The 13,602-nt window shown below is 48.4% G+C and overlaps 1 protein-coding gene across 2 annotated transcripts in view; it reads right to left on the bottom strand.

Moving 5' to 3' along the window:
• The window catches only part of GEN1 (GEN1 Holliday junction 5' flap endonuclease), a 30,627-nt gene that overhangs the window by 15,667 nt on the left and 1,358 nt on the right, over nucleotides 1–13,602 (bottom strand). For both annotated transcript variants that reach the window (XM_027855606.1, XM_027855607.1), the window contains exons 2-5: nucleotides 7,140–7,333; nucleotides 6,235–6,418; nucleotides 1,438–1,614; nucleotides 542–652 (exon numbers count right to left, since the gene is read on the bottom strand). In XM_027855606.1, coding sequence (XP_027711407.1) covers nucleotides 542–652; nucleotides 1,438–1,614; nucleotides 6,235–6,418; nucleotides 7,140–7,300 — 633 coding nt within the window. In that variant the 5' untranslated portion in view covers nucleotides 7,301–7,333. The remainder of the gene's footprint in view (nucleotides 1–541; nucleotides 653–1,437; nucleotides 1,615–6,234; nucleotides 6,419–7,139; nucleotides 7,334–13,602) is intronic.

Raw genomic sequence — 13,602 nt, 5'->3', positions numbered from 1 at the left:
AAAAACCAAAATGTAAGTATTGACAGTTACAACCCACAGAAGTAGAAGAGTGTAATGGTCTAGAGTCCAACAAGCTGGAGAACCACTGGCTTCACACACTCATTCAACAAACCTTTATGGAGGTCCTACTATGTTCCAAGCACCACGCCAGGCACTAGGGTTACAGAAACAAAAATGAAGACAGGTCCTGCCTTCGAGGGGCTGGCTTCCTATGGGGTGAGTGGAGGTGGGGGCACGCAGACACCTATACGTAAATACGAAACACACACAAAGCAAAGACCTGTGGGGAGGGGAAGAGGGCGCCTCAGCAGCCCAGGGCCTGGGAGCCCGCGTGGGTACCAAGTGTGCCCCTCTGTCATGATGTGGTCTTCTCAGTTGAGGGCAGCCAAGAGTAAAACGAACACGGGGGCCCAGGACCATTTTCCACATTAAAAGGTGCGCTCACACTCCAGAGGGCAGGGAGCCCGGCTGGTGCAGGACAGGCAGAGGCACCAGGGCGTGCTACCATACAAATATGGAACAACAACCGTTTGCGGCTTACCTTTGGAAGGTAGTCACAGCCCAGCAGCACGGCCAGGCCAATCAGCGAGTCCCGATCTAAGCCCAGCTCCTTCTTAATGGAGGACATCGTATAGCAATCCACATGGGGGTCCTAAAAGAAAGTGAGTGTGCATGTGCTTCACCTTCCAAACAGTCGATATCCACAGACCTCCATGGGGCTAAGTCTCCTTCAAAACCACTGTCCAGAGCTCTCCGCATTTTCACACGTGTGTGTGTGTGTGCAGAATAAACAAATAAAATCACAATGTCAGAGATGGAAGACAGGGCCATCTAGTCCTGGGGCCAAGGGCGCCTGCCGACGCAGTCCAGGGTGCAGAAGAGGTTGAGAAGCCTGGCCTGTCTAGACGAGGACGGGGAAGCCCGGAGGAGCAGCCCAACCTGCTTAAGTCACTGTGTGACGGGCAGACGCAGGTGCCTCGGGCTCCACAGCCAAGGTTCCTGTGGGACCCAACAGCTGCTGAAGAACCTTCCTAATCCTCATCATCAACATATTCACAGGCCTCCAGCACTGCAAGGGCTAAAGACACATCTATGGTGAAAAGGGCTGAGCACGTGCAGCTGGTGATTTACTCGCACTCTGCACCCTGGGCTCCTGACTTGCAACTGAAACGTGGAATGAGCAGCGGAAGGTGTACTGGGAGAGGGGATGCCCAAGGAAGAAGCTCTCTGACAAGGGACCTGCCTGCCGGGGGCCACCCACCAGGATGCGTCCAAGGCAGGCCCTGCCTCTGGACCTCTCTGGCTTTGAGGCTGGCTCAAGCCACCTGCCATCAATGCGGAAATCCACATCACCACCCCCCCAATCTAAACCACTTGGCAATAACAACCATTTAAAAAAATCAAGTTTTGAAAACACACATAAAGGAAAATACGTACCTTTGTATTCATGGTGAAATTTCGATAAACGGTCTGTGCCCCGTAAAGGAAAGCGTCTCCGTCATTGGTGAGGCACCCATCCACACAGCCGTGGGCATTGAGATAAGCACACATGGCCTCGGCTTCCCCGGCTGCTTGAACCCATGGAATTCCCAAACAGTCCAACATGTCAAGGCACTCGGAACAGAATCGACCAAAATTAGGGGCTGCTTTTAATCCATCTACCAACAGGCATTTATTAAGTGCCTACTCTGCGCTAGCTTATGTTTCCTGTAAGATACTTCTCCAGGGATTATGACGCCCAAAGCAGTACAATTTAGAAGTTTAAAAATGATCTTTTAAGAATATATAAATTTGGAGGGTGGATCCAAGATGGTGGAGTGAAAGCAGTGACTTGCTTGAGCTCTCCCCCAAACCCCTCCAAATACCTGTAAAAAAAAAAAATGGCTCTAAACAAATTCTAAAGCAGCAGAACCCACAAAAAGATGGAGCGAAACAAATTTCCAGCCCAAGACAACCTGGATGGCTGATAGGAAAGGCATATCGTGCCGGGTGGGGAGAGGAGTGCAGTTTGACATGGGCACACAGGCCGCAGCGAACCTGGAGCAGGCCTCAGAGGACTGAATCGCAGGCAGCTGTGGCGGTTTTCAGACTTCTCAACCCACGAATGCCAAAGACAAGTTGGAAGGTCAGTGGGAAAAGTCTGCGACTGTGGTGAGAGAAAAGCTAGGTCTCAGCCCCAAGTCCTGAGTGTGGCCCTGGGGCAGTGGCTGCCTCCTGAACTTCTGGCCCATAGACTGAGGGGTAATCGTGTGGCTTATCAGAGGGGGATTGCAGGGATCTCTTTGCCAGTGCTGAGGCAGGAATCTCTTGCTTTGCCTGTGCTTGGATCTGGGTCACAGTTCTGAGGGGCGGTCCTGGGGCGAGGAGGAATGCTGGTGTGGTGGAGCTTGTTGTAGCGGTGGAAAGGAAACACCTCACCCCTTATCATACCACCTTGGAAGAACTGAAAATTTACAGGTCCCTAGAAGTAGCTCTGAAAACAGCTGTACAAACCCCCAAAGCTTGGGACAGTACATTCTCCCACATTGGAAGCAGACTCTTACCTTAACAAAGAATTTAAAACTCAAGTAATTGGCCAGGATCATGAGTAAGCAGAGCAAAAAGAGTCAGACTATTTTATCTTACTTTGGTGACAAAGAAGATCAAAACATACAACCAGAAGAAGACAACAAAGCCAAAGCTCCTACATCCAAAGCCTCCAAGAAAAATCTGCATCAGTCCCAGGTCTTGGAAGAGCTCAAATGGGATTTTGAGAAACAAGTAAGAGAAGTAGAGGAAAAACTGAGTGATGCAAAAAAATCATGAAAAACAAGTCAACAGCTCGCTAAAGGAGACCCAAAAAAACACTGAAGAAAATAACATCTTAAAAATTAGCCTAACCCAAATGGCAAAAGAGGTCCAAAAAGCCAATGAGGAGAAGAATGCCCTCAAAAGCAAAACTGGCCAAATGGAAAAGGAAGTCCAAAAGCTTACTGAAAAGAATACTTCCTTAAAAATTCGAATACAGCAATTGGAAGCTAGTGACTTTATGAGAAATCAAGACATTGTAAAACAAATCCAAAAGAACGAAAAATTAGAAAACAATGTGAAATATCTCATTGGAAAAACAACTGACCTGGAAAATAGATCCAGGAGAGAGAATTTAAAAATTATTGGACTATCTGAAAGCCATGATCAAAAAAAGGGCCTAGACATCATCTTTCAAGAAATTATCCAGGAAAACTGTTCTGATATTTTAGAACCAGAGGGCAAAATAGAAATTGAAAGAATCCACTGATCTCCTCCTGAAAGAGATCCCTAAAGGAAAACTCCTAGGAATACTGTAGCCAAATTCCAGAGTTCCCAGGTCAAGGAGAAAATATTACAAGCAGCCAGAAAGAAACAATTCAAGTATTGAGGAAACACAATCAGGATAACACAAGATTTAGCTGCTTCTACATTAAGGGACCGCAGGGCATAGAATACAACATTCCGGAGGGCAAAGGAGACACGATTACAACCAAGAAGCAACTACCCAGGAAAACTGAGTATAATACTTCAGGGGAAAAAATGGTCATTCAGTGAAACAGAGGACTTGCAAGCATTCTTGATGAAAAGACCAGAGCTGAATAGAAAATTTGATTTTCAAATACAAGACTGGAGTGGAACATGAAGAGGTAAACAGGAAAGAGAAAATCATAAGAGACTTATTAAGGTTGAACTGTTTATGTTCTTGCATGGAAAGATGATATTTGTAACTCAACTCATGAGATCTTTGTCAGTATTAGGGTAGTTGGACGGTAAAAATTATATGTATGTATATATAGATGGATAGATAGATAGATAGACAGATACATAGATACATAGAGGGCACAGGGTGAGTTGAAGATGAAGGGTGGAGAATAAAATTAAGGGGTGAGGGAGGATTATGCTAGGAGGAGAAAGGGAGAGGTAGAAAGGGGTAAATTATCTCACAAAAAAACAAAAAAGAAAAGGCTCTTACAGTGGAGGGGAAATGGGGGAAGGTGAGAGGGAATGAGTGAATCTTATTCTCATAGGATTTGACTTAAGGAGGGAATAACATATACACTCAATTGGGTGTGGAAATCTGTCTTACACTACAGGAAAATAGGGGGGGAAGGGGACAAGCGAGTAAGGGGGTGATAGAGAGGAATGCAGATTGGGAAAGGGGGTAATCAGAAGCAAATACTTCTGAGGAGGGACATGGTCAAAAGAAAGAATAGAATAAATGGGGGGGCAGGATAGGGTTAAGGGAAATAGTGTTAGTTTTTCACAGCATGTCTACTATGAAAGTGTTTTGCATAACTGCACATGTATAGCCTATATTGAGTTGCTTGCCTTTTCAATGAGAGTGGGTGGGGAGGGAGGAAGGGAGAAAATTTGGAACCCAAAGTTTTAAAAACACATGTTTAAAAAAATGTTTTCACATGCAACTGGGAAATAAGAAATACAGGAAATGGGGTACAGAAATCTATCCTGCCCTACAGGAAAACAGAAGGGGAAGGGGATAAGAGAAGAGGGGGAGAGATAGAAGGGAAGGCAGACTAGGGGAAGGGGTATTTAGAATGCATGCCATCTTGGAGTGGGGGGAGGGGCGAGATGGGGTGAAAATTTGGAACTCAAAATCTTGTGGAAGTAAACGTTGAAAACTAAAAATAAATAAATTTATTAATTAAAAAATTAAAAATTAAAAAAAAGTTTTCCTGTGATATTAAACCTAAAAAAAAAAAGAACATACAAATTTGGGGCAGCTAGGTGGCGCAGTGGATAGAGCACTGGCCCTGGAGTCGGGGATCTGAGTTCAAATCCAGCCTCAGACACTTGATAATTACTAGCTGTGTCCTGGGCAAGTCATTTAACCCCATTGCCTAGCTAAAAAAAAAGAATATACAAATTCCAAATAAATCGATTACAGATAGAGGGATGATATATAAATGAGCTAGAGAACAGAAAGGTAATATAGATCGATGGATAGATGATACGCAGATGATATGGATAGAGAGACAGATGATAGAGAGATGGATGGATACGTAGATAGGCAGATGGACACAGACGATGCAGTTTCGATTGTCTTTGAATGACAGTGACCTGAATTGTAACATGCCATTCTTTTGTTTCAATGTGAACACCTAAAGATTTCTTACTGGGCTTAGGAGATGACCAGCAGTTTTCCATTTCTCACGTGGCCACGACACTCAGACTAATGCTGTCCACCCACTGAGGGCCACTGCTAAAAGGTGATGACCAGCTTACTGCCTTCTGCCAGAGAACACTCTCTGGGGTTGATGCTGGGTTAGTCACTCAGCCTGCCCCAGTCTCTGACTCCGTCTCCAAGCGACCTCTGGGTCTTCTGGCATTAAAAAGTCAAAAGTTCCCATTAAAAGTCAAGGCGGGCAGCCTTTGGGACAGCATAAATTGATTTTTTTTTTTTGCCTTTTGGTTAGGCAATTGGGGTCAAGTGACTTGCCCAGGGTCACACAGCTACCAAGTGTCATGTGTCTGACATCAGATTTGAACTCAGGCCCTCCTGACTCCAAGGCTGGAGCTCTATCCACTGCACCACCTAGCTGCCCCACAGATTGATTTTTTATACCACCGAAGGATCACCGTGGCCTGTTTATGCCTCCTCACTTCTCTTTACCTACGCTGAAGGAATAAAGCCACGGGGACATGAATAAGGCTCGGTGGAGAAGCGCGACCTCAGTGATGGCTGAGGAGCAGGGAGGACGACACTGTTCGTTTTCTCCGCGTCCAATCCATCAGTTACGAACTTGTTAGAAAAAGACCTTGTCTTGTAACAGACAGAGTGGTGGAAAAGCAAAGAAGCAAGAGTCAGACTCACAGTATCAGAGCAGGTGCCTTGTGTAGAGCAAACGGGCTTTCAAGGCCCAATCTGATGATGGTACATGATCACGACTGTCTACGATAACTGCCATACTCCCTGTTTGGGATAACGGTATAAAAATCACAAGCTTCATAAATCTGGAGGGGGTATGCTCAGTGTGCCAAGCAGGAACATTCTGCCAGTTTAAGGAAGAGAAGAATGACCATAATGCATTGAGCTTGACCAAAGCCCATCTTGCTCTATGAACCCCAGCCTCACCGCATCGGGAGGGCTCTCTTTCGGATAAAGATGCTATGTAAAACTTCATGCTACGAGACCGAATTCAGCAAGCGCTCCTCCCCTCTTTGTCTACTCTGTGGACAGAAGGGACCCTGGCTGTGGCTGCTCACCTCTTTTAAGATGGCCTTGAAAGAGGATCTCGTGGGCCGGTGGGTCCGGTTTTGGGGGGGCCCATATCGCGTCTCATTCCTTTTGCTCATCACGTCCGCTTTCAGCTTGGGAGCATCGCCTTCCGTGACGAAGAGCAGTTTTACTCCCATTAAAGTCAGAGACGAGATCCGAAAAAATAAGTTCCTGAACAGCACAAACAAACTTAAATGAATGAGAAAAGTAGGCGGGTGTGTAAGCCCTGAGGCTGACGACCCCTCATCCCTCCTGTCTGCTTGGCTTGCTGTCCCCACACACTCCCTTCTCTCCCAGGTCCCTCAGCCCTCCTGGAGGGAGGCTGCGTCTCATGCCTCCCCGCCGTTAGAAAACCCACCTCCTACAAGGACTCCCTGGACCCCTCCCCCAGGAAATGATTTTGGATTCACTCTGCCTCCACTTGAGATTCATTTACACGCGTCCACGTTGTCTGCCCCCGGAAGAATGCAATCCTCTTGTGGGCAGGGGATGTGCCGTGTTTGTCTTTATGCCCCCAGTCCCTCACGCCGTGCCTGACGTGAAACTGTCCCTGCCGTGTGTCCTCGGTTCTCAAAAAGGACTGTGACATCCGTGGGGTGATGCCACGCCACGTGAGTGCACTGGATTTAAGTGAGGCAGGATGCACAGTCAACAGTCTCATTCTCTCCTCCAGGGCCACCTGGGCCCAATGGCCAGATATGGGTCAAGACATGGAATGAGTGTGCAATGAAACATTCGCCTGTCTTCTCACATCATGTCTCCTGAATGAGGAGCAGGAAATCCAGGGATGCTGCACTTTCAATACTCAACCCCATCACACTGAACAGAAGCGGTAAGACATAAAAACCAAGGCCCTGGTGGACGGATGGGGCGACCAGAAGCCCATACGCACCTGAGATGGGGCTTGACGACGGTGCCAACCATCTTTTTGACTGTAAGCGCTTCACACACCCAGAGACTCAGATCAACTGCGAGGGTTTTCCCCTGGAGGCTCTGGAGATGGGTATGCTGCTTGACCGGCTCCAAAATTGGCCACAGATCATTCACCCCCATTCTGCTGATCTCAAAGCACCAATGACAGGAAAGCTGTTAAACAGAAGTACTTGAGGGTTTCAAATAAGAAATCTAGTCATTACATGGAAAAAGCCATAAAAAAGAGATGACAGCCATATTTCCCCTTTACTAGTACTCAGTTAAAAAATTTAGCAAAAATTCAGCAATCGTCAACAATTAAAGACTGTGAAGAGCGGTGAAGAGACACGAGAAAGTATGAACTTACTCCCCACAGTGTCTGTCTTTTTAGAAGAAACAGGTAAGTAGGGGGAAGAGTGACGTGAGTCATCAATGGGACACGCTGAAAGTCACCAACAAGACACAATCAACCCGGTTCCCTGTATCAGGAGAGAAGCTCGATGGAATCCTTGAAATCAGCCCAGAGCACTGAGCTAGGTGAAGAAAGTCTTTGGTTAATGTGAAAGGAGGAGAGAGCAGGGGATGACATGGAATGGCCCTGCCCCCACGGGTCTCAGATCAATGATCAAGTCCAACAAGAGCCCAGGCAAGGCCGTGGGGAGGGAAGTGACCGGGGAGGGCGGAGGAAGGGAAAACGGGCCTCCGTCTCGGCCACCCGTGGCCGGGGATGACACAGGGAACTGCGTGTTCTAGCAGTGCCCCCACAACAGCAGTGGCTGATGCTCCCACGCGTGTCAAGTAGTGAGGACAAGGCAGGCACACTGGGGACTCCTTGAGGCGCCCGGCCTCAGAAGGCCAAGGAACTCTATGGCGGCAAGAAGGGTTTTCATCAGTACAGAGCTGTGAGTTACCCTTCGCCACAGGGCCTCCCTGACCTCAAGCCCCTCTTCCTCTGGACCCTCTGTGTACATGGGGGAGCCAGTGCCTCATGGTGGCAGGATGTCTGTACCAACCAGCTATTACCCTATCACCACCCGGGGAAATACCTGTTCAAAAAGCTAATTAATTCCCCACCCCACCCACAGCCCTTCAGGGTCCTCAAGAACCCTGAGAGGACGAAAGTGAAAAGTCAATGCTTTGAGAACCCAGGCCCCCAAGCCATCTGGGCCTGGGAGAGGAGCCTCTGGGAACCCCTTGTCAGCAAGGCAGCTGTTTCTGGTGTCCCCTGTGCAAATGCTCTATTAATTCATGCCCTTTCTCCACCTTCTGACAAGTAAACACTGAGCCCTCTATCAAGACTTTGCATTCATCAGCATGTCCACGAGGCTTTCTTCCCTGGACTGCGGCTGCAGGAAGGGAGCCAGAGGCAGGGCCCAGGTGGAGGACCAGAGCACAAAAGCTAAGGGGGGGAGGGGGTGATGGACATGCCTGGGGGACCAACAGCACACCAGCTGGGGGGAGATTTGGGGAGGAGCTCTTCCCTCCCCCACTGAGGACAAGCCTCACCCAGCAGCCCCCAGGCTACTGGCCTATGGCTTTTCAAAGTCCTAGGAAAAACGTCTCCCCTTGTTCTCTCCACTGCTATCAGTCATTCCTCACTGTAAGCTAGCTACTGTCTTCATCACTCGACTGAAACCGCTCTCCAAAGGGACCTCTTCAGCGCTCGAAGATTTGAAATCTCTTCGCTCCCCAATCTGAGGGTCGCTGTTTGGACTTACCTGCTGCACCTGGCACCGCTGACCACCTCTCTTGGCTGTTTTTACGACTATCTCCAAGTCCCCCTACCTGGCTCAGAACTCACGCTCAGTCTCTTGATCTGTCCCCCGCTCTCTGCTCACACAGCCGCTACCTTGTTCACATCCCCTCTCCCCAGACACTGAACAGGCTCCTACCGGGCTCCCTGCCTCAGGTCTCTCCCACACACTGCTGCTTCAGGGAATCTTTCTTAAGGGAAGACCTAAGGCACTCTCAATCGGTCTGTTCCAGCTGCTTCCTGTTGCCCCAGAATGAAATATAAACTACTAGCTTCTGAAGCCCTTCACAAGCCGTCCCCAACCGACCCTTTCCAGCCTCCCTGGGCACTGCTACCCCTCTGCAATCCAGCCAGACGCCCATTTCACATACAAGACTCCACATCTTGTGTTCATGCACCCCCTTCTCACCTCTGCTTCAAAGGCCTTCTCTTCCTTCAAGATGCACCACCTTCTGCAAGAAGTCTGTTCTGATACCCCCATTTCTAGCACCCGCCCTCCCCTCCCAACTACCCTTTACTTAAATGCTTTTCTCATTCTCTTTGTATTTATCCTGCATATCCTTATATGTGGTCGTGCCTCCCAGGTTAGAATAACAAGTTGCTGAGAGCTAGGATTCTTTCATCTTTGTCTTGTATCCCCAAAACACCGCACGGTGTCTGGCATAGGGCTGGCACTGAAATGCTTAGTGATTGATCACCCATTCCTTTGCTTATGGTGAGGTGGCTGATATACCGAACAACTCTGGAATTCAAACACCTGACTGAGTTCAAGGTACAGCACACACATTTACGAGCCATGTGACCCCACCAAGTCAATTCAAACTTTATACGCCTCAGTTTCACCATCTGCAAAAATGGTCACACAACTGCCTGTGTCAGCCACCTTAAAGGAAGTGCTTCTTCAACTGCTATGTAATAATAACAGTGGACATATACATATATACACACACACATGTATGTATGTGGATATATTTATATAAAATAAATAACACCATATATATTTTTAAAATTCAAACGTAAACGTGTACGTTCCATTCAAAGACGACAAGTGAACTCCCAGATCAGGGAAGCTGCTAGGAATGCTTTTCCAACATGAGCTGATAGAATGATTCACTAGAACAGAGCTTCCAGCCCGGGACTTTTAATAAACAAACAAACGAACCAACATGGTTGTTTTGCAGGGAAGATCCGCCTGGTTCGCCAGCTCTTAGCTCCTCTCCTATCTCACTGTGTCTCCTCTGGGCCGAGCCTCACACAGAGGCCCCTCTAAGTGATGCCTACAGCCTCCAGAGCTGAGGTCCAGGACTCCCAGATGATGCTGGCAGCCTATGGTGAATTTCAGGGACATCCCTGGTATCTGCTCACAAGTGATGAAGGGTGAGCGCCATCTGCTGGATCTGGGGGGAACAGCACTTCAGGCAACAACTACCTGCCTGGTCCACGGGGCATTCTCTTCTTTAACTCAGGTCCCCACCTTCACAATGGTGGGGGGGCTATGTCTTGTCTAAACTTTGTACCTTGCCCAGTGCCAAGTACACCAACTTTCACCTTCCAGTAACTTGAGGACCTTCACCCACCCACAGCTTAATCCCCTATAAATCAGACCTTCTCCTAGGTCCAGTGTTCCTCCAAATTGGGATAGGTTGGTCACTGGACAAAAGAAATTCAAGCCCCTCCCTGGGCTTTCAACCTTGGAAGGCCCTGGGAAAGCCTGAACTCCACTGACCCAGACTTGGGAACTGGAGGTCTGAGGGATTCAGTAGAGGCCAGCACCTAAGCGTCTGGGTAAACTGAGGCAAGGCTGGCCCTCTCCCCTCTTGTCTCTAGCCCCACTGTGTGAGCTGAGCTGAGAAGCTCTACTGCTCCATTTCCTGGTCCCTCGCCTGCCGAGATCCCAGGTCTCTGGGGGAGCTAGGCCTGTCCAGCGGGAACTACACAGAGCATCTGACGCACTAGAGTCTCATACCCTCTGATTGTGGGATGATTCACTGAATGCCACCTCACACATTCATGTCATTCTCTGAAAGTCACAATTCAACCCTTCAGCCAAGACCCGAACCTCCCTGGGCCTCCGTCTTCTCATCTGTAAAATGAGCGAGCTAGATTAGATCATCTCTCACGTTCTTGTCAACTCGGACAACCTCTTGAGTTAGGCCATTTTCCCAGGCCAGTCTCCAAGAGGCTCCGGGCCTTCTGGATCATGGTGTCCTGGGAGGCCCACCTTTCTGGGAAGAAGAGTTAGAATTTCTTCTTACGCTTCGTATGGATGTTAATTCTAATGAGAGGACACCACTTTCCCTTCCCATTGACTGACTGACTAGTCACTACCTGTCAATGGGTCTGGGCTAGGAATAGATCATTTTTTAAATTGACATTCTCAGATTGCTTCTGTATTAAATCTGAGGTCACTAGAACTTCAAAGTGAGAGTGAGGATTCATGTCAGAGAAGAATGAGAAGGTAGAATTTAAAGTTTTGGAACTTGAGGGAGACCCAGCTGTGTGGTTGGGTGGGGGGGAGGGCTCAGTCTGCTAGAGAACTGGCCACAAAAAGACGATGGAGTTCACTCACTGGGGATGCTGGTAGAGGATGGGACAGAGAGGCTGAGGATGAAGCTGAAGACATGCACAGTTCAGCTTGCAGGGTCCACGAGAAGACAAAAGACCTCCAAGGCCTGCTAATCTGAGCCTTCTCTCCCTCGGTTAAGTGACTCGTCCGAGGTCATACCAGTGACTGATTGACCAACCAGTATTTACTGGCCCTGAACCAGGCAATGAGGACACCAACACACGAAATGAAGGAAACCATCACAAGGAGCACCTCTTCATGCGGGAAGGCCCAATGCCTGTGATCTGAGCTCGGGAGGAGGCCAATCGCTTACCTGACTCCAGGCTGGACTGCTTGCTACAAGGCCACTTGCCTTTGATTCAGCTAAAACACTGTATTCTTTTCATTTAAAATAGATTGTCTTTTACTGTGCAATTGCAGTCAGAGGACCACCTGGTAAATCTATCTGAACTGCGCTGTTCCCTTCCTGCACAGGTCTGCCACTTACAGCCCACACGGGCCTCAGTTTTCCCCATCCCAGCCCAGTGAACCCATCCAGCTGGGCCTCTGGGAGCCCCCACAAAGCCAGTCTGGAAGATGGACAGCCCCAGAAAGCTCCAAGCTAGACAGTGCTCAATGGAGTCTGTAACTGGCCCTGCAGATTCCTGGTCTCAGCTGCAACGTGCAGTGATTTCACTATCTAGCGCTGTAGACTTTCTGAACAAAAACAGATCCAAAACACTAAGGCCAAGCCTCCCCGTCTTACCCAACTCCTCCAAACAAAACAAAACAAAATCCCACAGACCTCACTTTAAGCAGGATATTCTAGTAGGAAAAAAATTACCATTTTTTGAATTTGAATTTCTAGCTTTGAGCAAAGGTGTGGAAATACCCACTTCTAGCTAAAAAAAAGAAAAGCACCCTTTGATGTCACCATATGGCACCTATAAATCAGTCTATCCTTCCTAAAAAGCTAAGAAGCTTTACTGATTTATTAGAAAACAGAATGAGGTGAGAAAAGCGCAGAACCTTGCTAACTCCCCGAGGATGGCACTTTTTCACAGCATAAAAAGGGGCTCAGAGGCGTCCTTATGCTGTAATTAGCCAATGAAAAGTCTCAGGGATCTTCTCCAATTCTATCTCACCATCAGAAAAGGATTTTTTTTTTGCTTGCCCATTTCGTTGTTAAATGTGTAACATTCGTTTCAGAATGAGGAGGCTCAGGCGGGCAGTGATCCTTGCCTTCACTGATTAAAGCTATCTAGAACGGGCTTATTTTGATCTTTCTCTGTTTCACTGCAATAATTACTGCCTACTACATGCAGGGAGGGTCCTGTACCAGGCCCCAGGGGCTCTAGGCCGCGGTTGTCCTGGCAGGCCCTGGAAGAAGAGCGAGGCTGGGGACTAAGGTGGGGTCAGCGCAGAATCTGGGGGGCTGTTGTGGACAAGCTCTGAAGCCTGCTCCTTCTCCCCAGGACAGGAGGAGGCTCACCCTCGGGGAAGGTGCAGATACAGGAGGCCTCAAGTCAAAGGGTCTGGATTCAAGTGCTAGCTCCACTTCAACAAACCAGCTGTGGAAGCCTGGACAAGAAGCTTCCTTTCTACAGCACTCAGTTTATTCATCTGTAAAATGGGGATAACATAATGATAATAACAACTAGCATTGATGAAGCACGTACTAGTTCCAAGCACCAAGTCAAGTGCTTCACAAACATGCTCTCATTCCACCCTGAGAAGTAGGTGCTGTTAGGGAACCCACTGTACAGACAAGGACACAGCTAGTAAGTGTCTGAGGCTGGATCTGAATTCAAGTCCTCCCAACTCTCAGGTGGTTATGAGGACCCTATACAGAAATGGGTTTGTACTGAAATGAAAAGGGTAGGGCTGAATGCCCAGGGGTGGGACAAAGAGAGGCAGACAAACTGAGGCAGCACTCCATCAGAGGTGTCAGGTAGCATCACCGTTCTGGGGTGGCAGAGTGGGGAGAAGCTTGAGAACGAGATCTTAGAGCACTGGGGTGTCCAGGCTGTGACCTAGAACACTGGCGTGCCGGGCTGGCCAGGACCTACAATACCAGGTTGTGCCAGCACTAGGAGGGCCCCCAGAACCTGGAACATTGGGGTGCCAGAGCTGTAACCTAGAACA

Source organism: Vombatus ursinus, unplaced genomic scaffold (assembly GCF_900497805.2).
Source record: "Vombatus ursinus unplaced genomic scaffold, bare-nosed wombat genome assembly UNPS02010980.1, whole genome shotgun sequence".
Lineage (NCBI taxonomy): Eukaryota > Metazoa > Chordata > Mammalia > Diprotodontia > Vombatidae > Vombatus > Vombatus ursinus.
The sequence above is the reverse complement of the archived record's forward strand: the minus strand, read 5'-3'. Positions and strand labels throughout refer to the sequence as shown.